Source organism: Euprymna scolopes, chromosome 29 (genome assembly GCF_053919585.1).
Source record: "Euprymna scolopes isolate OS-2025 chromosome 29, ASM5391958v1, whole genome shotgun sequence".
NCBI lineage: Eukaryota > Metazoa > Mollusca > Cephalopoda > Sepiida > Sepiolidae > Euprymna > Euprymna scolopes.
In genome coordinates this window covers 31,431,971-31,458,248 of record NC_136510.1, presented here as the reverse complement: position 1 = coordinate 31,458,248, position 26,278 = coordinate 31,431,971, and the positions used below count along the sequence as shown (strand labels likewise).

General features: G+C 29.9%; 1 protein-coding gene across 27 annotated transcripts in view; it reads left to right on the top strand.

Moving 5' to 3' along the window:
- The window catches only part of LOC145252572 (IQ motif and SEC7 domain-containing protein 1-like), a 737,205-nt gene that overhangs the window by 646,357 nt on the left and 64,570 nt on the right, over positions 1-26,278 (top strand). For 12 of the 27 annotated variants that reach the window (XM_080112202.1, XM_080112199.1, XM_080112198.1 and 9 more), the window contains exons 7-12: positions 4,709-4,848; positions 5,741-5,866; positions 8,813-8,912; positions 10,364-10,479; positions 14,160-14,358; positions 23,444-23,491. In XM_080112202.1, the coding sequence (XP_079968328.1) occupies positions 4,709-4,848; positions 5,741-5,866; positions 8,813-8,912; positions 10,364-10,479; positions 14,160-14,358; positions 23,444-23,491 (729 nt within the window). The remainder of the gene's footprint in view (positions 1-4,708; positions 4,849-5,740; positions 5,867-8,812; positions 8,913-10,363; positions 10,480-14,159; positions 14,359-23,443; positions 23,492-26,278) is intronic. The other 15 variants (XM_080112200.1, XM_080112203.1, XM_080112221.1 and 12 more) reach the window with 3 other exon arrangements.

The window sequence follows — 26,278 nt, the reverse complement described above, 5'->3', positions numbered from 1 at the left end:
ATGCAAGCTGTTGCAATAACTGCAACACTACACAAAACAATAACCCTATGCTCACTCTATATACCACCAAATGAAACAATAAACGAAACTGAATTAAACAATATAATCAAACAACTACCTAAACCTTTTCTACTGTTGGGAGACTTCAATAGTCATAATATATGGTGGGGCAGTAAAAAAAACAACAAAAGAGGCCAAACCATAGAAAAAATAATTAACCAAAACGATCTATGCCTACTCAACAACAAAGAGAATACATATATGCACCCACCAACGGGAACCCTATCAGCAATCGATATAACACTATGTGACCCAACTATATACATGGATTATAGCTGGAGAACACATAAGGATGCATGCGGAAGTGACCACTTCCCAATCATAATAGAAAACGAGAATCCCAAGCCAGAAGACAAAACACCCCGCTGGAATTTACAAAAGGCAAATTGGGAAAATTTCCAAAATACATGTCAATACAGATTAATACCTGAAGCGAATCCTGACTTAGAACACATCACATATTTCAGCAACACCCTACTCACAATAGCCGAGGAGAACATACCAAAAAGTTCCACTACTACAAAATATAACAAACCCTGGTACAATAAAGAATGCAAAGAAGCTATAAGAGCCAGACGTGCAAACCTAAGGAAATTTAAAAACAGTCCAACGAAAGAAAATTTGGACACCTATAAAAACAGCAAAGCCAAAGCACGGAAAACTATCAAAGAATCAAAACGGAACTCGTGGAAAGATTATGTAACAAAAATTAATCAAAACACAAAACCCAAAAAAGTATGGGAGATGGTCAGAAAAATAGCAGGAAAAAATACAAAGAACCCTATTAAACACCTTATATGCGACAACACAAAGATTACCGACAAACAAAATATCGCAAATAAATTAGCAGAACAATTCTCAATGAACTCATCATCAAAAAACCAAAATAAAAAATTCCAAGCTATAAAGAAAAATGAAGAAAAAATAAAAATAAACTTCAAATCAAAAAATGAAGAAAACTACAATCAATTATTCAACAGTGCAGAACTAGAGGAGGCAATAAACAAATCTCCCGATACAGCAGTCGGCCCCGACGAGATCCATTATCAATTCCTCAAAAAACTACCAAAACCATCACTGGACTACTTATTACAAATTTACAATGAGATATGGATAACTAACAACATTCCAAAAAACTGGAAGCAGGCAACAGTAATCCCAATACCCAAACCAAAAAAAGACCATACAAACCCAACAAACTACCGACCCATTGCACTAACTAGTTGTTTGTGCAAAACTTTTGAAAGAATGATTAACGAAAGATTAAATTGGTACTTGGAAAGCAAAAATCTAATTACAGAAAGCCAGTCGGGTTTCAGGAAAAATAGAAGCCCCACCGATCACTTAATAAAACTGGAAACACGCATAAGAGAAGCATTTGCAAAAAAAGAACATCTAATAGCAATTTTTTTTGACATGCAAAAGGCGTATGACACCGCTTGGAAATACGGAATCCAAAAAGACCTGTATGAACTAGGACTTAGGGGTAGAATGCCAGAAATTATCAGAAATTTCTTAACAAATAGAAACTTCCAAGTACGGATGGACAACACTTATTCAGTCCAAAAAGATCAAGAAATGGGGGTCCCCCAAGGCAGTATCCTGTCTGTCACCCTCTTCAACATTAAAATAAACAATATCATAAAAAACATAGACCCAGGAATTGAAAATGCCCTATACGTGGACGACCTACTTATATACTACCAATCTAAATATATACAAACAGCCGAACGCAAACTACAACTCTGTCTGAATAAAATAAACAAATGGGCCATAGAAAATGGATTTACATTCTCAGAGGAAAAAACTAAATGCATCCACTTTTGCAAATTACGAAAATTCCACCACGACCCCAACCTGAAACTGGATAACAAGAACATCCCACTTACCGACCAACATAAATATTTAGGTATTATATTTGATAAAAAATTGAACTTTATACCGCATATAAAATATTTAAAAGCAAAATGCCAAAAGACAATGCAATTGATCAAAGTCCTAGCACACACCGATTGGGGTGCAGACAAAGTCACATTATTAAAATTATACCAAACTCTAATCAGATCTAAAATGGACTATGGATGCTTCATCTATGGAGCAGCAAGGAAGTCCTACATAAAAGAACTAAATACAATCCACCATCAAGGATTAAGATTAGCCTTGGGAGCATTTAGAACCTCTCCAGTAGAAAGCCTCTATATAGAGGCCCACGAGCCTCCACTGATTCTAAGACGACAGAAGTTAGCGCTACAATATTACCTAAAGCTGGTATCAAGTCCAACAAATCCTGCATATCAATGTACCCTTCACCCACAATACACACATCTCTTCAACAAGAAAGAAGATATCAAGCCCTACAGCCTCCGGATAAAAAACCTTCTCACAGAAGCCCAAATGGACATTACAAAAATACATAAATATAACAAATCAAAAACTCCACCCTGGATGATCAAACAACCACACATAATATTAAAATTAAATAAATATCCCAAAACGAAAACCCACCCATCAACCTTCCATGAAGAACTACTTATCATCCAGAATACATACAAAGAATATACACAAATTTACACTGACGGATCAAAAGATGGAGATAAAGTAGGATGCGCAGCCATCCACAAAAAAATAAAACTAAAGAAAAGGCTCCCAAACGAATCTTCTATTTTCAGCGCAGAAGCAACAGCCATAGATTTGGCACTGAATATAATAACCAATGATGACCATCAAAAATATATCATATTTACTGACTCACTTTCAATACTCATATCTCTAAAAGAAAAAAAAATGACAAACCCACTTATTACAAAATTGCTAAACAAAATAGATGCCATAACCATGAAAAAAAACATTATCTTTTGCTGGATACCAAGCCATATCGGCATATACATGAATGAACAAGCAGATAAGGCAGCAAAGGAAACTCTGCAACAAAACCACATAAGTGGAAAAATCCCCTATACAGACCTAAAGACTAAAATAAACACATTTTTGAAGAGAAAATGGCAAGAAAACTGGAGCTCATGCACCAAAAACAAACTATTCCAAATAACACCAAATATTGGAACGAGAGACACCAAAAAGTTAACAAGAAAGGAAGAGGTAGTAATGACCAGACTGCGAATAGGTCACACTCACATCACCCACTCACATCTACTAAAAGGGGAGGAGACACCAAACTGTATAACGTGTCAAGAACCCTACACAATACACCATATACTGACAAACTGCATTGACCTTGAACAAATCCGAACAAAGTATTACCAAGAAAAAAATCTGAAAACAATATTAAACAAGATTGATCCCCAAAAAATTATCAATTTTCTGAAAGAAACTAAAATATACTCAAAAATATAAGGAAAGACCCCCCCCCCCCCAAAAAAAAAAAAAAAAAACCTTAAGAAGAACAAACCAATATTTAACACAACATAACGAACCTTTCGGCATTAAATGACCCCAAAGTGGTTGATATGCCGTAAAACAAAACAAACAAACAAACAAACATACAAAGCACCCCCCCCTCAGTAAAGCATTCATGGCAAACACTCGTCTATCTACAACCATTGCCAGTTATCTCTCTTACTCTCTGTTTGTACCTAAAACTAAACAAAAAGTCCAATGAGCAAAGCTTCTTTCCTAGAGCTGCCTGTCTGTGGAACACAGTATCATGGAGTTGCTTCCTAGCAGATTATAATAAGGTTGTTTTTAAGGCCAGCATAAACAAATTCTTCTGAACCATCCTCGTAAATAATTGATTTCTAATAAATTTCCGCCATTATCATTTATCACGGTATTCACGCATTAACCTTTATGCTTGAGTGGTCTGTCGGCCTTGATAAGTGGTGACTTGTGTAAAAAGAATAATTTAATAAAAAGGCTCATAAGATAGATCCATTGCTGTTCTTAGTTAAGAAAATGGAAAAAATAAAATACCATTTTACCTATGTCAAACTTATTTTTTCATAAAGATGAGAAAATATAATTATTGCAAATTATGATAGAGATCGGCTAAGTTAGAGACTCGAAAGTTTACTTTTCACTATAGCCAACAAAACGAAAAAGTGGCCCAAAAACGAATATATGACAAATGTTACCAAAGGCAAGAAAAGTTACACTTCTACCTTACTGGATAAGGTTTTCATTGTGGTTTATTTTAAAACGTTTATTTACTTTGAAACCACAAGTAGTACCAAGTCTTAAGTTAGAACAAGAAATAAATTTGGGGAGTTTTGATAATTGCTCAAAAATTGAAAATTAAACATAGTAGTAGTAGAAACCCACTTGATAAATAACAAAATCACAAGGTGTCACAAATAAAACAGGAAGTGACCAAAACCTGCCTTTACTTTGACTGGTGCAAAAAACAATCATGCTGAGCACATGAGCAATTGCAGTTGGTTATATTGGACTTGGTTAGGTCATTTTTCTAACACCACCATTCGTGACAAACATGCTAATTTGTTAGAATTTCCTTTTTTTAACAAATGAATAAATTTCTTTTTCATCATATCAACAAAACATGATTATGAAAGCCGTGTGAATTTGATTAAAAAAGCAAACAAACTTATAAACAAATAAAGTAAAAATAAAGGGGGGGGTGTTATTGATCCTTTATTAAATGTGAAAACCTTTTTTGATTGATTTTTTATAGGAATTGATGAAACAGAAGATATTGACCGTGACTTATTACGAGGAATATATGAACGGATCCGTGCCCAAGAGTTTCAACCTGGAGTAGATCACCAGTCTCAAGTAATGAAGGTTGAACAGACCATCGTAGGCAAAAAACCAGTGAGTTTTTATTCAATATTTTCCTTTATGTTTCTATTTTTCATGTCATATTTCTTTGAAACACTAAGTTGTCATTATTTTTGAGTATCATTGTGGAATACAGAATTGATCAGGTGACTCAAACTGTTAGTATGGCATTTGTAAAGACAGAGGTTATGAATTTGAACCTCACCTTTATTTTCATTTGGATTTTATCCTGAAATGAACATAAACATCTCAACTTAGCCTTTTGGCTAGGAACAAAGTGTAGCATCTGTTTTAATGCTTCACTTGATCTATTCTGTCCTTGGTCAGTGAAGGAAAAATGCTTCTAGACAAAGAAAATTTTTACCTTTGTTTCAATCCAGAATGCCTGTTTTAGGGGAGATACATTTTCCTCACATTAAAAATGACCTTGTGTCTAACATTGCCCTCGTGGTCAAGCCAAAATAGGAACAATATTAAGCAGATCATTTACAGAAATTAGGACGCCGGGTAACGTTGAGTAGCCCTGATAGTTTCCAGCTATGGTAATTTTCTAGTTTATTTTATCTTTTTGATTGCATTTTTATTTTATGGTAGTTATAAAATTACTTTGATATTTTATTTATGAAGATAATTTTTTAAATATTACATTAAATCATTTGAAACCTTTCCAAAATAATTTATCTCCTATTCCCCAATGGAAGTTTGCAACAAAACTGGCAAATGTTGACCTGTTGAATATTCATGTCAAATGTTTGTATATGTTTAGGAAGTTTTATTGCTGACAACACATTTCTCTGGCACATGAAGGTCTATTCTATACTTTTCATTATACCCAGTCCACCACGTGTCAATGTGTAAAACACACGTTAAGTCGAATATCATGATGATAATTTAACAACTATTTCCATATTTTCTTTTCTTCCAGCAACTGGCTTTACCGCACAGACGCCTTGTTTGCTACTGTCGCCTTTATGAAATTCATGATCCTTACAAAAAGGAGAAAATTGGTCTTCATCAGCGTGAAGTATTTCTTTTTAATGACATCATTCTTGTAAGTATTCTTTCAATAATACTGAAAAATACTGCCTATTTTAATGTGTAGATTTTGTGAAAGTTGGATCTCTAAATTGGGCCATATACGTGCAAGTTGCAGGTTCAAATGCCCAAAATGATATTTAAATTATAAACCCCAAAAATTAATCTTTGGAATAAGCCACCTATTTCTATAATAAAAACATTTTTTATGTGATTTATTTTAAGTTAGAGTTTGCCACCTTAAAAAAAAAACTGTTTACTTACTCTCTATTTTTTTTTACTTGCTCTCTATTTTTTTTTACTTGCTCTCTATTTTTTTTTTACTTGCTATATTTTTTTTACTTACTCTCTATTTTTTTTACTTACTCTCTATTTTTTTTACTTACTCTCTATTTTTTTTTACTTGCTCTCTATTTTTTTTACTTACTCTCTATTTTTTTTACTTACTCTCTATTTTTTTTACTTGCTCTCTATTTTTTTTACTTGCTCTCTATTTTTTTTACTTGCTCTCTATTTTTTTTACTTGCTCTCTATTTTTTTTACTTACTCTCTATTTTTTTTACTTACTCTCTATTTTTTTTTACTTACTCTCTATTTTTTTTTTACTTGCTCTCTATTTTTTTTACTTACTCTCTATTTTTTTTACTTACTCTCTATTTTTTTTACTTGCTCTCTATTTTTTTTACTTGCTCTCTATTTTTTTTTACTTACTCTCTATTTTTTTTTTTACTTGCTCTCTATTTTTTTTACTTACTCTCTATTTTTTTTTACTTGCTCTCTATTTTTTTTACTTGCTCTCTATTTTTTTACTTGCTCTCTATTTTTTTTTACTTGCTCTCTATTTTTTTTACTTGCTCTCTATTTTTTTTTTTACTTACTCTCTATTTTTTTTACTTGCTCTCTATTTTTTTTACTTACTCTCTATTTTTTTTTTACTTGCTCTCTATTTTTTTTTACTTGCTCACTATTTTTTTTTACTTGCTCTCTATTTTTTTACTTACTCTCTATTTTGTTTTTACTTGCTCTCTATTTTTTTTTACTTGCTCTCTATTTTTTTTACTTGCTCTCTATTTTTTTTTACTTGCTCTCTATTTTTTACTTACTCTCTATTTTTTTTACTTGCTCTCTATTTTTTTTACTTGCTCTCTATTTTTTTACTTACTCTCTATTTTTTTTTACTTGCTCTCTATTTTTTTTACTTGCTCTCTATTTTTTTTTACTTGCTCTCTATTTTTTTTACCTGCTCTCTATTTTTTTTACTTGCTCTCTATTTTTTTTACTTGCTCTCTATTTTTTACTTACTCTATTTTTTTTTTACTTGCTCTCTATTTTTTTTACTTGCTCTCTATTTTTTTTACTTGCTCTCTATTTTTTTTTTACTTGCTCTCTATTTTTTTTACTTGCTCTCTATTTTTTTTACTTGCTCTCTATTTTTTTTACTTGCTCTCTATTTTTTTTACTTGCTCTCTATTTTTTTTACTTGCTCTCTATTTTTTTTACTTGCTCTCTATTTTTTTTACTTGCTCTCTATTTTTTTTACTTGCTCTCTATTTTTTTTACTTGCTCTCTATTTTTTTACTTGCTCTCTATTTTTTTTACTTGCTCTCTATTTTTTTTACTTGCTCTCTATTTTTTTTACTTGCTCTCTATTTTTTTTACTTACTCTCTATTTTTTTTACTTACTCTCTATTTTTTTTTACTTGCTCTCTATTTTTTTTACTTGCTCTCTATTTTTTTTTACTTGCTCTCTATTTTTTTTTACTTGCTCTCTATTTTTTTTTACTTGCTCTCTATTTTTTTTTACTTGCTCTCTATTTTTTTTTACTTGCTCTCTATTTTTTTTACTTACTCTCTATTTTTTTTTTACTTGCTCTCTATTTTTTTACTTGCTATATATTTTTTATGAACTCAAACTCCAATTAGACCATGTTTAACAAAGAAAACATAATTAGATATTCTTTATACCCCTCCTCCAAAGAAAAACACTTAATGCTAATTTATTATAATTCAAATGTTTAAATTCGTTTGGGATAAGATGGCAATAATAAAGAACCTGGAAGAGTTTGCTTAGTGATGTCATATCTGACTAAAATAGCATTGACTTTCTTGCTTGAAATTTTTTAACTTATTTCAGGTGGGATCAAACATGTAAACCTTTTGTGGCTTTTTGTCGGAAATTTTTTCTGTTTTCAACATAATACCAAATTTGTTTAAGCAAATATATCTAAGCTAATATTAGCAAACATACTCACCAATATTTAACATAGGTAAACTTAAGGGTTTCAGTAAAAAGTGCTTGTGCAGTACACTGGGTTTTCAAACAAACACATTTCATATAAAAACTATTACTTACTAACATGTCCTGTCAAAATTAGTATAAATTCTTAAAATTACGAAAAGTGATCCAGTAGATGATGTGTTAGATCTATTGGGAGGTGGGGGTGGGGGGGGGGGGTAGTAATAGCAGTCGGGCATTTTATTTTTCAAGGAAAGCAAGGGAGGTAAGTCAGTTTGTTATACAGAATTGGTTACACAACTGTTTCACATTAAACCATACGATAAAACTCGATAATTTGATAAATTCTATTTTAACTTGTAATTATTTTCCTACTGGATCATGTTTTCGTTATTTTTTAAATTTATACTAATTTTGACATGACATGTACGTACATAAGTGTTTTTACCTGAAACACATTTGATTGAATAGTATACTGTACAAGCACCTAGTAAAATTTAAATAATACTTGGAATCTAAAAAGGCATATAACATGGGATGAGAGTTGTCTATATGAGTGAGTTAAATGTGAAATTCCCAGAATGCACTTGAAGAAGCAGAGAGAAAGAGAGTACAATGGCTGAAACATAAAAAATGGCAATGATCCAGATGAGGAAAAGAGACTGAAAATAAAAATACTTCATGTCAGACGTGTCATCAAGTGCAATTTTCTTTTTCATATTTCAGATAACAAAAATTTTTAGCAAGAAAAAAACAGGAATCACCTACTCCTTCAAGCAGTCCTTCTCCTTGTATGGCATGCAGGTGTATCTGTTTGGAACGCCCCGTGAGTCATCTGATTTTCTTGAATTATTTACTGGGGGTGAGGGGATACTTATTGGTATGAATTATCTAAGGTTTTATTTTTGGTCAGATTTCACTATCCTAAAAGTCTATATTCTTGTTTTAATTAAACAATATTTCAATCGATAGTTGAATATTTTTTTTTTTTATGCATCCTAAAATCAGGCAGAATTTTCCCTGAACAGTTTCTTTCTAAGAAATTCCCATCTGTAGAACACATTTTTCATGGAACTGCTTCCTTACATGACCATCTAAAAATTCAATCAAACTTTGTTCATTCCATCCATGATCTCCAAACTTTTCATAATATTTTTCATTATCAAACTGAAAATCCATTCATCTTATTGTTAACGTCAAGTGGCTTTTGACCATAATAACTAATGAGCCATTACTATAAAACACTTTTGTTATCAACTATTAACATTCATATGATTAACTGAATAGGAAAGAATTACTGAAATGTTTAAACTGGCAGAGAGGAATAAAAAAAAAATGAGTCTTTAAAAATCAAATCTTGGATTATAATTCCCTAGTTCTGATACTGTAAGATTTTGTACAAGACATTAGACAGATGATGGTCATTTGCAGGAACAAGCCCCGAGAAATTGCTTGAATATTCTTGCGCATAGACCCTAACCAGCATCCAAGGCAGTGTTATGCCCATTATGAGGTTGTCCCACAATTAGATGGAGGGGGGAAGGGGATTATTTGGTCTTTTGATCATTGTGTTTAAAAATATTTGAAATTTCTTCAGAAGAACAAATCTTTTAATCAATCCAGTCAACAAAGTTTGTTTTAGTTATTATTTTTAACTTTTAAACTTACTTTATAAAATGTGATTTATTGAATATCAAATTTGGTGCTTATTTTACTTAATTAAAAAAAAACAAAAAAGAACAAATGTAGAGAAATGTTTGTCTTGCAACAAAGATGTCATATTCCAAAAAATCACGTAAATTAATCAAGTAGTTTCTTTTAAGAAAATCAAATTTTATGAAGAAGTGAGGAGGAGGCCGGGAGTAGCTATATTGATTTAAATTTTGTCAAAATTCAAGGGTGATAATTCGATTTGACTACAGAGATTTTGTTTGTATTAAAAATAAAAACATTTCAGTCACTAAAAACTGTAAAATTTGATTCTTTTGTATAAAAAAATAAAATACTTAATTTATTTACCTGACTTTTGGAATATGGGATCTTTGTTCCATGACGAGTATATACATTATAAAAAAATTTCTGTATTTTTTTTTAATCCTGCATAATTCTAAATAAGCACCAAGAATTCTTTTAGAAGGATAAACAAGATTTGTTTGTTTTTTTTTTTCTTTTTAACAAACATTATTTTGTTTGTTTTTTAGTTTTTGCATTTAATTTTTGATTTCTATCGTGTTATCCCTCTTTTCTCGATTACTTCATTCTTTCATTTATTTGCAGATTACCAATATGGTATTAGGTTGTCCAGTAACGGCAAGGTGCTAATTACGTTCAACGCTAGGAATGACCATGATAGGCAGAAATTTGTCGAAGATCTCAAAGAAGCCATATTAGAGGTAAGGCCTCCAAACTGGGCAGTAAAAGAAATATGTCTATTGCTACAGAGGTTATGCTGAAACAATGTATTAACAAAAATAATAGTTGTCAGAAATAGAATCAAAATTATAATTTTTTTTTTTAAAGTTACGTGTATAATTACTGAAATTTGTTAGCTTAAATGCTTTGTTAAATATTTGAAATGTTGAACTCTTATGTTAATTTAAAAATCCTCAAAGACCTTTAAAGCACCAAAAGTAATTAAAAATCTGGATAGCTATTTTTCACTTTGCAATAAAATTGCTTGAAAAGGTATTTGACATTGTGATACAGTTTTTACATGAAGGTACTTTTCATTTTTTTTTTTAAATTCTCAATTATTCCAGTTATTACGTTTCTGAACTTTTGAAATGAGGATTGGTTATTCATATTATTTAGATTCTTCAAACTACTGTTCTCATCTTTAGTGTCATTTTCACAGCATTTCAGTTGATGTACCTTCTTCAGTTGTATTCTTGTCGAACTCTGGTAATGTCTTGCCAGGATCCGTGGTGCAGTAGTTAGAGTACTTGGAAAAATCAATTGTAAAAGTAATATTCTCATGAAGGTTCAATTCTCAGTGTAGGCGATCTAGAAATACAATTGTGAATTACTTAGGACCTCTATCTAGTAATGGCTGATGGAACGAGAGCATGCTACCTCGATGAAGTAAATAAATGGTTCTGTTCGAAATTCTGTCTGAATTTCTGAGTTTGACAGAAACATTCCCAAGTTTGACAAGATACACCTGAAGAAGGTCGGAGGGTATATTGACCGAAACGTTGTGAAAGATAAGAACAGTAATTCGAAGAATGTAAATAATGCGTCAATCGAGATAGTTATTGTATAATATTATACAATAACAAAGAGGGGAATAGGTTATGGAAACTTTGCACAAAACATCCCTGAAGACATGTATTATCTTCTGTCTGCAATGTCTATTGCCAGATATGACAATGCGTACCTTTCTCATGCCATTATAGTTGGCAGGAAGTGACTATTAAAAAGCTGTAACTCTCTTTGTTAACCTTGACAAAGGATGCAGATGCATACGTGTGGTGTTATCTGATCTTCCTATTCATCTAGATTAGTGATGTGTTAGCAATCAATGTTTCAACATTTGAACATATCCAGCCATTTTATATCGGGCATCACTCACCCTCGGTTAGTTGAAATCTTAGTCCTATCAAGTTTATTGTTCAAAAATGTGATTTTACAAGAAAATATACATTATGCTTGCTTGTTTACCGGGACTCCCAGCATTGTCCAGGATCATGCAAACTTGTTTTTATCGCATCGTTATTCACATGACTTTTTGAACTGACTCTTCAACCTAGTAAGAATGAAAGAACTATTTTTCATGACTATCCCCCTCCTGTAGTGATTTGATCTGTTAAACCAAAACAAACTAATATTAAATCATTTTGTTAATTAATGTGATGCAATTTTTAAAAATAAATATGCAAATTAGGTGATTACTTCAGCTGAAGGTTTTTTTTTTTTTTTCTCTCGCCACCAAAATCAAGAGTCTAGATCATTTCTGAAATTACCTCTTTCCTTTTGGCTGCAGAATGTTGCTGGTCCTGTGCAATTCTAGAAGGTACACCCTCCCAGACTTTGCCTTCTCTCTTTGAGAAGGGTTTAGTTTATTAATTGCCTATGGTGCCTCTAACAGGAATGCTGAAGAGGCTGCCTAGGCACTTTTTGAAAGCCAGAGTGCTCCTTTTCTGGGATGCTAGCTCTTCAATCCCACTTTCTGGCCCTTGTGTCACATCCTCTCACTGTGAGAAATAAATACTTATTTAGATGATTACTCTGATTGGTTGTACATATTCTGAGTTTATTCTAAAGCTGAAGTTTTTTTGCATTTTGTATATGAAATTAGTTTTTAATGTCACTTTTTTTTTTAAAGAAAAAAGAGACATTACCAGAGTTCAACAAGATACACCTGAAGAAGGTTGGAGGTTACATCAACCGAAATGCTATGAAAATGACACTAAAGATGAGAACAGTAGCTCAAAGAATCCAAATAATATGAATAACCAATCCTCATCTCAAAAATTCAGAAACGTAATAACTGAAAAAAAAGTTGTTTTTTTTTTTAAATTAGTTTTTAATGTCACTGTCAGTGTGATGATAAACAGTCTAAATTTATAAATGGAGAAGATGTATAAAAAGTTTTCATATCAGTCAAATTTACTTAAAGGTCACAAAAACTACAAACAAAAAACCCCGGATAATTGTTTCCGCTGTTTCATTCTTTTGCCATTATTCATGTGTTGGCAAAATAAACAAAACCTGCTTGTTGCCACTTCCGTAAACAAACAGACTAACCTTTTGTACTCCAATTTTTTATGTTGAAATATAATTGAGAATTGTTTTAAACCACTGGAGATTGATATCTTTTCTCTTTTTAATCACAATATTGAAGCCGAAAGCTTCTGAAATGCCAGTCCTTTACAAAACAATGATCCCTAATTATGTTGTAAATGCTAAAAGCTTTGAATCTCTTTGTTGTTGTTCAACTGAAGTGAGGAGAATCAGGAGTAAATTTTCATTGATATTTCAACGACGTTTAAAGAAGAGTATGCAATGTAGTTAATCAAATTAAAAAACACAGAAAAACTAAGTTTTTAAACATGTTGAGTAATTACTAATTTCCAAAATTAGTTTCTCTTTTCATTAAATTTTGTTTTATACATGGATGTATAATTAAATTGAAAGTTTGGAATAATTTATCATCGCATTCTTTTTTTTTTTTTTTTTTATTTATACAAAATTTTAGAATTTTTAAAACTTATATAGACTATAGTGACTCCTCCATCACCCATCCACCCTCCAAATGCAATAAATTATGCTTGCCTTGTCCACCAAGCTTTAGTCATAAATTTTCAACAGCTTTTTGTTCTATTTTTATGTTGTTCATTGATTTGAGGAGACACTTCTGGATGGATTTCACACTGATCATATCTTCATATCATCCTCCCCATCCTCCACTCTGCTGATTTTTACCTGTGGGGTTGTCTCAAAAGATAATGAAACAGTCTCTAAATTATTTGTGACTCAGCCAAATCAAGGCAATGTTAAGAGAAGTGTGTCAGTTATTGGCAATTTGGCTCTTTGTACTCGGATGTACTTATAACTGATCTTCTTTTCATCCCTGTCTTTAGGTGAAGGAGTATTTTCATTTAAAAAATTTTAAAAAATTTTAAAAATTACTCCAACTTTGAACAAAAATAATTTGTGTTTGTGTCCAGCTATCTGATTGGCTGTTTTTTTTCAAATGGAAATTTACAATGTCAATTATTTCATTTTTCCTTTATAGATGCTATTTATTTATGACTTATTTAACAGTTTCAAATGTCTATCCAGGAATGCTTTATTTTAATTTCATTTAATTTTAGAATGTTTTTATTCCATTCTTATGATATAGAGATATGAAAAATCCCTGTAAAATTTTGTACTGTGAAAAGACATTTGATTATTTGTGAAAGTTTATTGAATATTTTTCTCTGCTTAATGGATTTATTAATAGTCCAGTTAAATTTTATCTGGATTCCGAACTTTGCCTTTCTTTGGTTTTTCTTTTAACACGAGCATCTTCATCACTTAAATCGAAAAAGAAAAAAAAAATTGTTTACGATTCTCTGCTTAATTTCAGACAACCGGCTTAGAAAGCTTACGGATTGAAGAAGAATTGCAACGACATCGTGCCACTCACAACACCATTGATGACGACTCTCGAGTCTTGATATATGACATGTTAAAATCATCAGATCCTGCGGTAAATAGGCTCTCTGCACCTGAGTGTGGTTTGAAGAAGTCTGCTTTGTCCAATTCTCTCCTTGACCTCTGTGAAGGTATGCATGCCTGTCCACCCGCAAATAAACCAAAGTCTTCGCTCATTTGCCAACCTCTCTACTCAAATTTCATCCCTGGCTCTATCTTCTCTAATTTTGGAAATCCCTAAATAAATTGGCAAGGGGAAAAGTATGTTTGTCCAAGGTTAGAGGTGATAGAGTTGGGAAGAGTGAGCCAGCTGGCATATCACATTGGTGTATACATAAATATATATATATATATATATATATATATATATTTATTTATGCATAGATATATATATATATTCATTGTTGACTTGCTTTTTTTTTTTTTTTTTTTTTCTTTCATTTTATTTTTATTTAAAAAAATCATTTTTGTTTTTGTCATTGCATTATTCCTAATGTCTCTTCATCTGGACTTCATTATTGTCATGGTGTTAAATCTCAGTTTCATTATCTCCATTCACGCATCATCTGCCTTTCACTTGTTATGCTCCCCTTCTCTCTCTTTTTGTAATTACAAGTTGGAATACACAAGAAATCTAATATTTAAAATTAAGTTGATCAGTATTCAAATTAGACCAAAATAGCAATGCATCTGACAAAAAGATACTTGATTCTAGCTAGCCAGTGAAATACAAAAACTTTTAGTCTGTAATCGTGAATCAAAAAAATTGTAACTTTTTGGAGAATTGAAGTTGGAAAAAATTTGTCCTTATTTTCTGATGGCCAAAACAATTCTTTTTATTATTTTTTTTTATTTCCGTGATTTTGTTCAAGACTTGATTTCCCATGGCTTTTATTAATGATAAAATAATAAATATTTATAGATTTTGAAAATACCAGAGTGAAACTAAAATCTATAGGTCACACCCATAAATGTATTTTTACATTTGTGAAACTATATGCACGTATCACATGGGTTTTGCAGTAATCTAACTCCCCCCTACACACATACACAAATTTTATATTTAGACATTTAAAAAGAGATCCAGAATTTAGAACAGAATCTGTAATTGTATTGGAATCAAGAAACATAAGAATAGTCTCATCACTAGTTATTTAGATACAAAAAAAATGAAATTCCAATCGATGATATATATTCAATCCAATCTAATAATTTTTTCAGTAACATTGTGCAAGATTCACCATTTGTTACAAGTGGAAAATGCAAATGGCAGCAACCATCACTAAATAAAATTATTTTTCATGAAATTGTATCTTTTCACTAAGAAAAAAGTATTTTTTTAAAAATTCAAATAAAAAGATAACTGTCATAAGTTAACAATTATGAAATTGTATATTTATATCACCATCTCATTTGATGCATATTGAAAATCAGTCATTAATTAATATAAAAGAAAATCATGACGGTGCATGACCGCTATACATATCTATGCCAGAAAATCATCCTTTTTCATTGGTCTATTACCTAATTCCATTTCATTACCAAATGTGTAAAGAAGAATATATTTCGCTGAATATCATTGTACATAGCTTTTTATTTGACCTAAGAAAAATTGTCATCTCTAATAAGTTTGTGTTTAAAATGTGTAGTATCAGTTCTTTTATTAGCCAAGGTGTGCTTTTACACAGGATACTTGTTCTTATTGGATAGCTTTTATTAAACACAAAATTTTCATAATCTGACAACTAGGAGTTCAATCCCTGCATGGGGCAGTGCATTTTCATTTTATCTTTATTCACACCCTAAAGTAAATTTTAGTATTATTGAGATTGAGTCGAGGGTAAATACAGATGAAAAATTTTATAATTTTGTTAATAATAGCGAATGTGTAAAAATAATTCTAAAAAACGTAAATAAGAATATCTTCTTACAGAATTTCTTTAAAATCTTATAATGTTTTCATAAACTATCAATAAATAAATGTACTTTTAACATATTTATCCATTTTTAGTCATTAAAGGGTATTAGAAGTATACATTAATGTACATTAATACCAACGTTAACCTCAATGTGTTGTCTAGTAATTTATAAACATCTAAATTTTAATGTGCCTTAAAAGGAATTATGTGGCTGTTTACTTAATTTCGTGAGGATTTTACGGATACATTTTTATTTTTTTTATTTCTCTTTTTCTGGGGTGGGGTGGGGTTGGAGGAAAGTTATAGTTGACTTTCTTTTCTATCATAATTCTTTCACACCGAAACCTTTTTTTAATACTCTGAAAGAAAAAGTGAGTCATTTGACTGTTTTCTTTTTTGTTATTTCTAAGGCCATACAAACATTGGACCTTACTCATCTTTGTGTGTGGTCAGCTGACCTTTGGCAGAGAAGTCATCTGTGACGTTTTTCTTACTTGCAGAACAATTCTGTGAGTGTAACCGTACAATGCGTGCACAGATTCCGTGCTCTACACACACACACGTAAAAAAAAAAAAAAGATATTCCTGCATACATTTTATAATTTTCCATTTTTGGATATGCACATTTACATTTACTCATCTGCACATTTTTTTTTTTTTTAAGTTACAAATCTTCTCTAGGTTGCATTTTTTAAAACAATACAGTATTTTATATTAATTCAATAAAAAAATATCTTTACGAAGATTCAAAGCTGAGTCCTCAGTGAACTAGTTGCATCACTATTTTCTGCTTTTTTTTTTTTTTTTATATATCAGAACCAGCTCAACCAGTGACCCAGTTTAGTTTTGATTGCAAACAAACTTTCACCTCAAAAGTGACTCAGTTCATTTTTGCATTTAGTTTCTAGTAGAACATGTTAGTGACATGTTGCTAAATAAAGTTTTTGGACTTTTCTTTCTAATTTTTGAGATGAGGATCAGTTATATTATTTGGATTACTGTTCTCATCTTGAGTGTCATTTTCACAACGTTTCGGTTGATGTAATCAACTCGAGAATGTTTCTGCCAAACTTGGGAATTTTAACAGAATTTTGAACGGAACCCTTTATTTACTTCACGGGGGTAGCATACTCTCGTTCCATCAACCATGACTAGATAGAGGTCCTAAGTAATTTGTAATGGTATTTTTCGATTACTCACACTGAGAATTGAACCTTCAACTCAGCTTCCTGAGATGAAATGCACCTAACATTGATGCTTTTTGTTTTTCTACTTCCTTTTGCAAAATGTAAATTATGTCCTGCAAAAACAAAGACAAAAATCCACTTTTTCCTTCTTTTCCTTCTTCCCATTCCCTCTTTCTCTTTCTACCCCCCTCCCCCCACTTCTTGACTGGTTTCCTAACTTAAAATATACCAAACATTAATACTGTAACCCTTTTCCCGCTGCCATTGCAAAACTCATTCATGTTCTGCAGACCAGGGAACAAAAACGATAAAAATCCACTATAAAACAACCAAACCAAACCAAACCAAACCAAACACTACAAACTAGCAATTAAAGATAGAAAGAGCTTGAAGAATAAAAACCTTCTACAAAATAACTGGATACAACATGAATACTATTTCCAAAATAACTGGATTCAGCATTAAATAACCCAAAAAGGGTTGATATGCCATAAAACAACTAAACCAAACTAAACCAATTCAACTCAGGAGAATATAACTTTTACAATTGATTTTTCCAAGTACTCCAACGGCTGCACCACGTGTCATTGTGGACCTGAAAACAGTAGTCTGAAGAATCCAAATAATATGAATAGGACTTTTCTGTTTAAAATTGACTGATCAATGTTTGGAGGGACTGGGCACTGTGGAGTAATTTCTGGTCTTGCACCTCTTGGTTTAACGTCTGTACTTTACTCCCAGTTTCTATACTTTACTCCCATCTTGTTTTGCAACATTAATATAGTTTATTATCTTTATTATTAAGACTGCTATTCTACAAACACAAAATTTTAATTATTATTCTTTAGCAGACATAAAAATTATGATATGAATGTAGTATTTTTCACTTAATTTTTGTGTCTCATTATTTATTGGTTGACACTAATGAGGTTTGATTCGACCATATGTACAAGCAAAAGAAACAAGAAGTAAGAAGTATCTTTGAAATAACATGATAAAAATAAGTTTTCCAAGGCATAATCTTCATCTTGATATGCAAATTTGTCTCTTAGAAGATGCTGAGATTTCTAAGGACAAACAAAACTGTTTGCTTCTCAAAGTTTGGCACAATTTTAATTTTGTCAATGGTTCTTGGAGTTACAGTAAAACCATTAGAGCCATGGCTGAATAGAAATTGATCTTTGAGATTTTGATAGAATTGCATGATGATAGATTAATGAACGAAAGATAGGTAAACTGTTAGAAATTCCAAATGTTACCAAAAGTTACATATTTATTTGCGTTGCTGTAAAAAAAAAAAAAAAAAAATTTAAATGAAGGCAACACTTTTTGCTGTAATAAAAATCAAATCAAATTGAAGAAAAAAAAAAATAGTTTGTTTCATTTTATAATAACAGTTGAGACTGTTTCCAGAAAAGGTGCAAGGTATGACCGTAGACATCTAGTGGTGAGGTCCCATTTAGAGTTGCCCCTTAGTTACTACTGCTTCACTTTGGTTCAGAGTAGTAATACCTGTTGAAACATTTGGTGTTAGTAGATCAGGCTGTCTGAAGATACTGGCTTCCTGGATAAAATGGTCCTGGATATGACCTTAAACTACATCCAGTGGTGAGGCCGCAGCTTGCGGGCTTTGGGAAGTGTGGAGCCACCCTTTAATTGCCATTGCTCTCAGGTCCACTCTGACCTGGAGTGGTAGTACCTGTTAGGGTCCCAACTATGGGTTAAATAGAAACCGACTTGAAAACAACAAATATATTCTATTAAAAAAATCTTCTTCAAAATCTTTGGATTCTGCATTAAATAACCTAAAAAGGGTTGAAACAATCAAACAAAATATCATGAACATATATTTTAAGATATAAAGAACTTGAAGCATAAAAAACTATTTCTAAAATTATTGGATTTGGCATTAAATAACTTGAAAGAGGTTGATATACTGTAAAACAAAATAGCCAAATGTTTCCATAAAAATGCGAACATAGATTCTAATAAAAATAATCACTTTATAACAAGTTTTCATCATTTGCAAAATTAGAACCTTTTTGATAGAATAATAATGGCCTGTTTTTTCATTTCAATACTGTGTGTGTGTGTGAGTGATGTATATAATTATAAAATATAGATTATATTGATGGCAAAAAGGCAACACAATAATTTGTTTTGCTACAAAACACCTCATCAAGCTGATTTAAGCCTAATGGGTTCTAGTAATTTTATGTAGATTGCTTGCCATAAGTATATTTTCATACTATCTTCTAGTAATGAATTAAGCATCATTGAACTAAATACTGAAACCTGAATGAGGTTTTTCACTTTTCTTCTCAGTTTATATCCAAGCTGGGCATGAAGCATTTTACCAGATGCCACGCATTTACCCGCTATCTCATATATTCCAACCAAGAGGTCTTTTTAAGCTTCTAACCATCCCTTTAAGTGCAATTGTATATGTGTGTGTGTACCTTTTGATGCTTTCATTTTATTTGTAATCACAATTCCTTTTCGTAGACTCTCATTACAGATAATCTTCATTACATTATTTCATCTAACAATACCTGCCATTTTTATGCTCTGCTGCTAAAGTAGAATTTTTAATTCTTCATTTCCTAAAAAGATAATTTCTAATCAAACAAAATTTTTAAAAGAAAAAGACAATATTTTCAGAACAACATAAACTCGATCCATGCAAAAAAAAAAAAAAAAAAAAAGATCATTTAACCTGTTATTTTAAAAGCTACCATCATCATCATCATAGTCATCCTAATGTTTTGTCTTTCATGCTGGAATGTGTTGAGCAAAATATGCGTTGACACACCAGGAATCAAACCCAGGCCATTTATCAATGAATTTAATGATAAGTTCATGAATGATTTCCAAATCTTTAAAATCAAACATTATTTTTGCATTTTGGTTTCTAAATTGTCAGGAAGTTATTTGCATCATTTTGAGAGGATTTAAAAAAATAAATAAAAAAATAAGCCCTGACTTTTCATTTCCACATTCACATATTAAAATTACTGATTAGATCTTCATAGTTGTTTGCCATTTTAAAATGTTATTTCTTCTTGCTGACTTGACTGATTTGTTCAGAAAACCTTTTGTGGCCACTCATTGGATCATCTCTATTTTCACCCATTCATAAGCAATCACCTATCGTGTTATTACCATACGTAATTATGTTGATGCTTTCATGTATTCGTATGCTGTGTGCACCCTTACTAATCATATCATTTACAAAAAGGTTACTCCATTTCAAAGAAACGACGCTACCCTCATAACTGATGCTTAAATCCTAGTGTTCATCTTTGAATCTGCTAACATTCTGAACTTAAGTGATATGTACATCCTCATCTCCATCATATTTTTTTCATTGTTGCTTTCATACTTATATATCTACTCACAAACTCATCATCACCTTTTGAAGAAAGTTATATTAATGCCAGAGTAATTAAATGATCAACATATGTTGTTGTGGATCAGATCACTAAATGATCAAAGCTTTAGAGTTTTACATGAAAACTTGTTCTTAAATACCTTGAGGTAAGCCATATGTTCTTAAAAATTTGCAATATATACATAGTAAGTTATAAAATGTATATGGCGATTAAGCTACACTGAATATTCCACGTTTCATCCACTCTAGATAAGCCTGAAGAATCCTAGAGTGGATGAAACGCGGAATATTCAGTGTAGCTTAATCGCCATATACATTTTATAACTTACTAATTAGCTCTACCTACGTATTGAGCACTTTTGAAGTAAATATTTAAAGTTTACGCATAAATCTATACTTTCGTATATTAATTTTATGTGAGTAAATTAAATAGTTATATATATATATATATATATATATACACACACCCCAAGTTAAAGATATTCAGGAGATTAAAATGAGGTTATTAAGAGTGCTCAATAAAAAAGAGCAAAATATATTTTTATTTTATATAGACAAATATTACATAGTTGCTACACTGAACATGCTAACCATTTAAGAACCAGATGCTTTGAATAGCAGATAAACTTTTTGTCGCCTGATGTAAAATTTGTCTATATAAATAAAAATATTATATATATGTAATGTAAAATTTGTCTATATAAATAAAAATATTATATATAATGTAATATTTGTCCATATAAATAAAAATATTATATATATATAATGTAATATTTGTCTATATAAATAAAAATATTATATATAATGTAATATTTGTCTATATAAATAAAAATATTATATAATGTAATATTTGTCTATATAAATAAAAATATTTTATAATGTAATATTTGTCTATATAAATAAAAATATTTTATATATCTATGTAATATTTGTCTATATAAATAAAAATATTTTATATATATATAATGTAATATTTGTCAATATAAATAAAAAAAAAAATATATATATATATATATATATAATGTAATATGATTCTGTATTTTTTGGCGGGGTGGGATAGTGCTCAATTGTGTTGTTACAGTATAATAATATATATATATGCAAAAAAAATTAAGCCGAAAAATAAATTTTTAATGGTAAGAAAAACCTATCTAGATTAAAAAAAAAAAATAAATAATGAGGAACATCAGACAACAGAATAAGTTAAGACAAAACATAAAGTGACGTAGAAACTTTATTACATTATGAAGTAAGGAGAGGTTTTTCCCTTATTCCTCTTTCTGTAACCTTTATTGACTGGATAATGTTAGAAAGTTCCTATGTAACTTTATGCTTTATCTTAACTTATTTTATTGTACAATATATATTTCAGGAGGTATAGGAAATTTTGCCTGTTACGGTAAAGAATATTATATTTGCTCTCGGTGGCTTATTCATTTAGTCACTGTTGAATAGAACATAAATTTTCCTCACCTCCTGAAACCAAACATTGATGGCTAATTGAAATATTATTGTATGTGTGTGTATATATATATATATATATATATATATATATATATCAACTTCTCAAAAATTGAAAACCAGACTGAATGAAGATAGCAGACCATGAACGCAAAATGTTATCCTTCCAAATAGAGTTCATTTTAATACTTTAATGCAGTTTCATGGATGATCCAGCTATCAGAAATGCATTGATAAACATCTGGACTGTTTTATACATTTAAATATAACATTTATACATATATAAACTATGTAAATATTAAGTTTTGAATTCAGAAGTGCTAAATACTATGAAAAGTAGAACAGTTGGCTTACAGTCAATGTTGCCAGGGTTTTAATCTAATGGCATCTTCACAACCTAAACTTTGACAATGTCGATGTAAGCAAATATATATGTTATAACTGCTGTATTTTTCATAGATTTAGAACTTTTGTATTCAAGATATACTTTATTTATTGCAATCAAGTTTGTTAGGATCCTTTCAATTTATTTATGGGAAGAAAATTTAATATAGCAAAAATTTATTGAATTGGATAAAAAAAAATCTTTGGTATAAATTCTAGTTATTCATTTACTATGAATGATCTTTTAGGACTTACCTGATTGTTAGTCACACAAATTGAATATCTATTTTAGCTGGAAGATTTTTTGTGATTTCTTGTTTGTTTAGAATTGAATGATTATAAAAACTATCTGATTTATTCAGTGCTGGTGGGTATCAAATATGTTGAGCATAGTTAACAGTTGAAAAAAGTATGAATCTCCTCCATTTATGGGTTCAATATGACGACTGTTCTTGCAAAACATTTATTTTATGATGAAAAAATATTTTCCATCATTAAATTACCATAAAATTATAATAGGGAAAAATAAAACTTATTTAAAATCAAGTTACATGCTGATTTAAAAAAATATATCATTGATTTTTTTTTTCTCAGAGATTAATCATTGACAACTTATTTACAGACATACATACATCTTTGTTTAATGAATATAAAGATTATCCATTTCTGTTGACAAACTTTGGTTTGATTTGTTCAGTTTTTGGTTGTTGTTTCTCTTCTGCTCACTCACAATTTTTGAAAACTTGTAAAGCAATCATCAAGAATTCCGACTTTTTTTTTTTTAATAATATTTAAGCCAAGGCACAAGTGGATGAGAATGCGTAGGCATAAAATACTGTTATGATTAGTATTTTTATCTTTTTTCTAATTTTAGAGAGGGGGACTTATAGAGAAAACTCTTCCGACAAACGAGAGCTGAGTGGTAATGTTTTTTATTTATATTTTTATTAGCAGAAATAACATAGTATATAGTACTAATTATGATGATTTTCTGATTTTTATTAATCTCTTGATTTGCATCTACTAATTACGTTTGTAAGTGTTCGTGGAAAACTAGCTTAATGAACTCGCAAAATCATTAAAAGTTTGTTAGATGATTAATGTTAAGCAATGTTGAGCCTACTCAGTAATTAGGTGAATCTACATTTTTGAATACGTGTTGCCATAAGTTTGGAAGCGTAAATAGCTTTATAATTATTTTCTCTCATATTCTTGGGAAAGATCTGGATGCATCTCTTATCCATTGTTATGAACAATTTTTTTTACACTAAAGCAACTTATCTAAGAGAAGGAAAACTCTGAAATAACAACCCTTTTTTTTTTTTTTTTTTTTGCTTATTCTAAAATTGTTTTTGGATGTCTTGGATGGCTACTTTTTCCCAAACTTAGAAGTATAGGTAGAAATTGTTCACTATAAACTATTTTTCAATGGGTATCCATTGTCTCTGAATACAAAAAAGGCTAACATATATAAAAAGAAAACCAATGAAAAGTTTCTTCTAGATATTATAAATGGTAGTTGGAATCAATTGAACTTTATTCAACATAGTCGCAGCATTATAGAGTTCATGTTAAAAACAATTCAAGTGAAAACGTGAATGGATAAACCAAACATAAGGTTAGGATTTTTTTCACAGGCAAAAATAACTCGAGACAATATCTCTGTCCCTTGTCAGAGCTAATAAGATTTTTTTTATTTTTACTTGTCAAAATTTTTGATTTAAAAGAACTTTTTTTTTTTCAAATTATATTTTAAAATATATATATATATATATATATATATATATATATATATTAACTGAAATTTAAAAATACTTTAAGATTACAGCTTGTATAATGCAGTAAAATTAAATTTATAAAACAATCCCAATCAGATAAAGAAGCTCAGTATACAGGATAGAGCAATATTATATATGAAAATTTGTAATTAAATTAACAAATTTACAAGAAACTTATTATTCAACAAGGAATACAAAAATTTTAAGTTTTATATCCTTAATCTATGGATTAAGAGAAAAACTTTATAGTTTTGTATTCGTTGTCTAATAATAAATTTCTCGTAATTTTTTTTAATTTAGTGAATTTAATTCAAATTCTCATAATATTAAGCTAAACTTGTTAGAGTCAAGACAGTATATATTGCATACACAAAGCTTTATAACAAAATAATTAAAAGGATCGTACTGCAGTTTTACAATAAATCCAATTGTCAAAAGTATATTTCTATCTCATATCTTTCCATTTGAATGCGAGCTCAAACTAAACATGTGACATAGAAATACACTCCAGAAGATCAAATTTACCATAAAATTGCAGTAAAGCATAAAAACCTTTTTAATTATTCATATAATCATAAAAGACATTTTATTGATGTTCGGAAGGTGTTAAGTGATGAACTGATTTTACAGCAGTTTGGTGGTTTGAATCATCACACAGAAACTCAACCTTTTCCCTGAAGAAAAAGGTTTACGCTTTGAATGCAATGCACCACATAAACAAACTATGTGACATGGTGGACGATCAACATCTGCCAATATATATATATATATATATATATATATATATATATATATTACTTCAGATAGGTTTTTAATGAATTGTATTAGGTTAAATTTACAAATGCGTTTATGAGATTAATTTAATACTGTCATCAAATTCCACTCTAAACTTTTGTAGAAAACTAAGTTCTCTAAAATGCTTTCCATTTGTCAAATTGAACAAAATCAGTTCTGAATATCTAACCAAAAATATTTTCTAATTGGTAGAAATAATTATAACAGGTTTTGGTTTATATGCAATTTAACTAACCATTGAAGATATTTCAAATAACATTCTAATTTTTTAATAATTTTAAAAAATGTTTATGCTCTTTTTCTTTAATCTGAAGAATATGAAAGTTTGCTTCTAAAGAATAATTGCTTCTTCATTAATAAATGTTATATTTTTGCTATTCCAAACTTTAAAATGTAGAATTTCGGACAATTCCTGGAAATTCTCTTGTTTTTTAATGTTATGTTTTTTTTAAATTGTTTTTTATATGCAAATACGTCATGAAAGTTAAACAATATTTTTTTTAATTGAAATAAAATATATTTCTTAATAGCTATTTTCACCAGCTACCTTTTCAAAGAATCCCTGCCAAAATAATTTGAAAAAGAAATCTAGAAATGTTTGAGAGAAGAGATGAGGTCTTAAAGAGTTCTACAAGGATGTTGAATGATAAACACAATTTCCTTTTTGGTTAATTTTGTGTGTTCTTCAAAACATTGAGATAAAAAAAAATATCAGATATTCTTCATAATTTTTAAAACAATGTTTACTAAAGATTAGGTTCTTGTCTAGAATTTATCCTCCCCCGCTATAAAAAAAACAAAAATAAAGAAAAATCTGTATGATGTACCCATGAAAAAATGAAAATATCATATCCTAAAAACTATGCAAATTGATTAAGTAGTTTTATTTTTATAAATAAATCATTTTTAAGCAATTAATGGAAATTCATGGCATTAGAATATAAATCTGGCAAGTTTGAATTGTTGAGTTAATTCCCTTGTTTGTTTTTGTTTTTTTTTAATCGCAGACAAGACAGCCGCTTTTCTGGTTACTCATGAAATTTGATTTTTTTTTTTTTTTTTTTTTTTTTTTTTTTTTTTTTTAAATTTAAATTTAAAAATAAAGCTACTTGATCAATTTATATGATTTTTGCAAT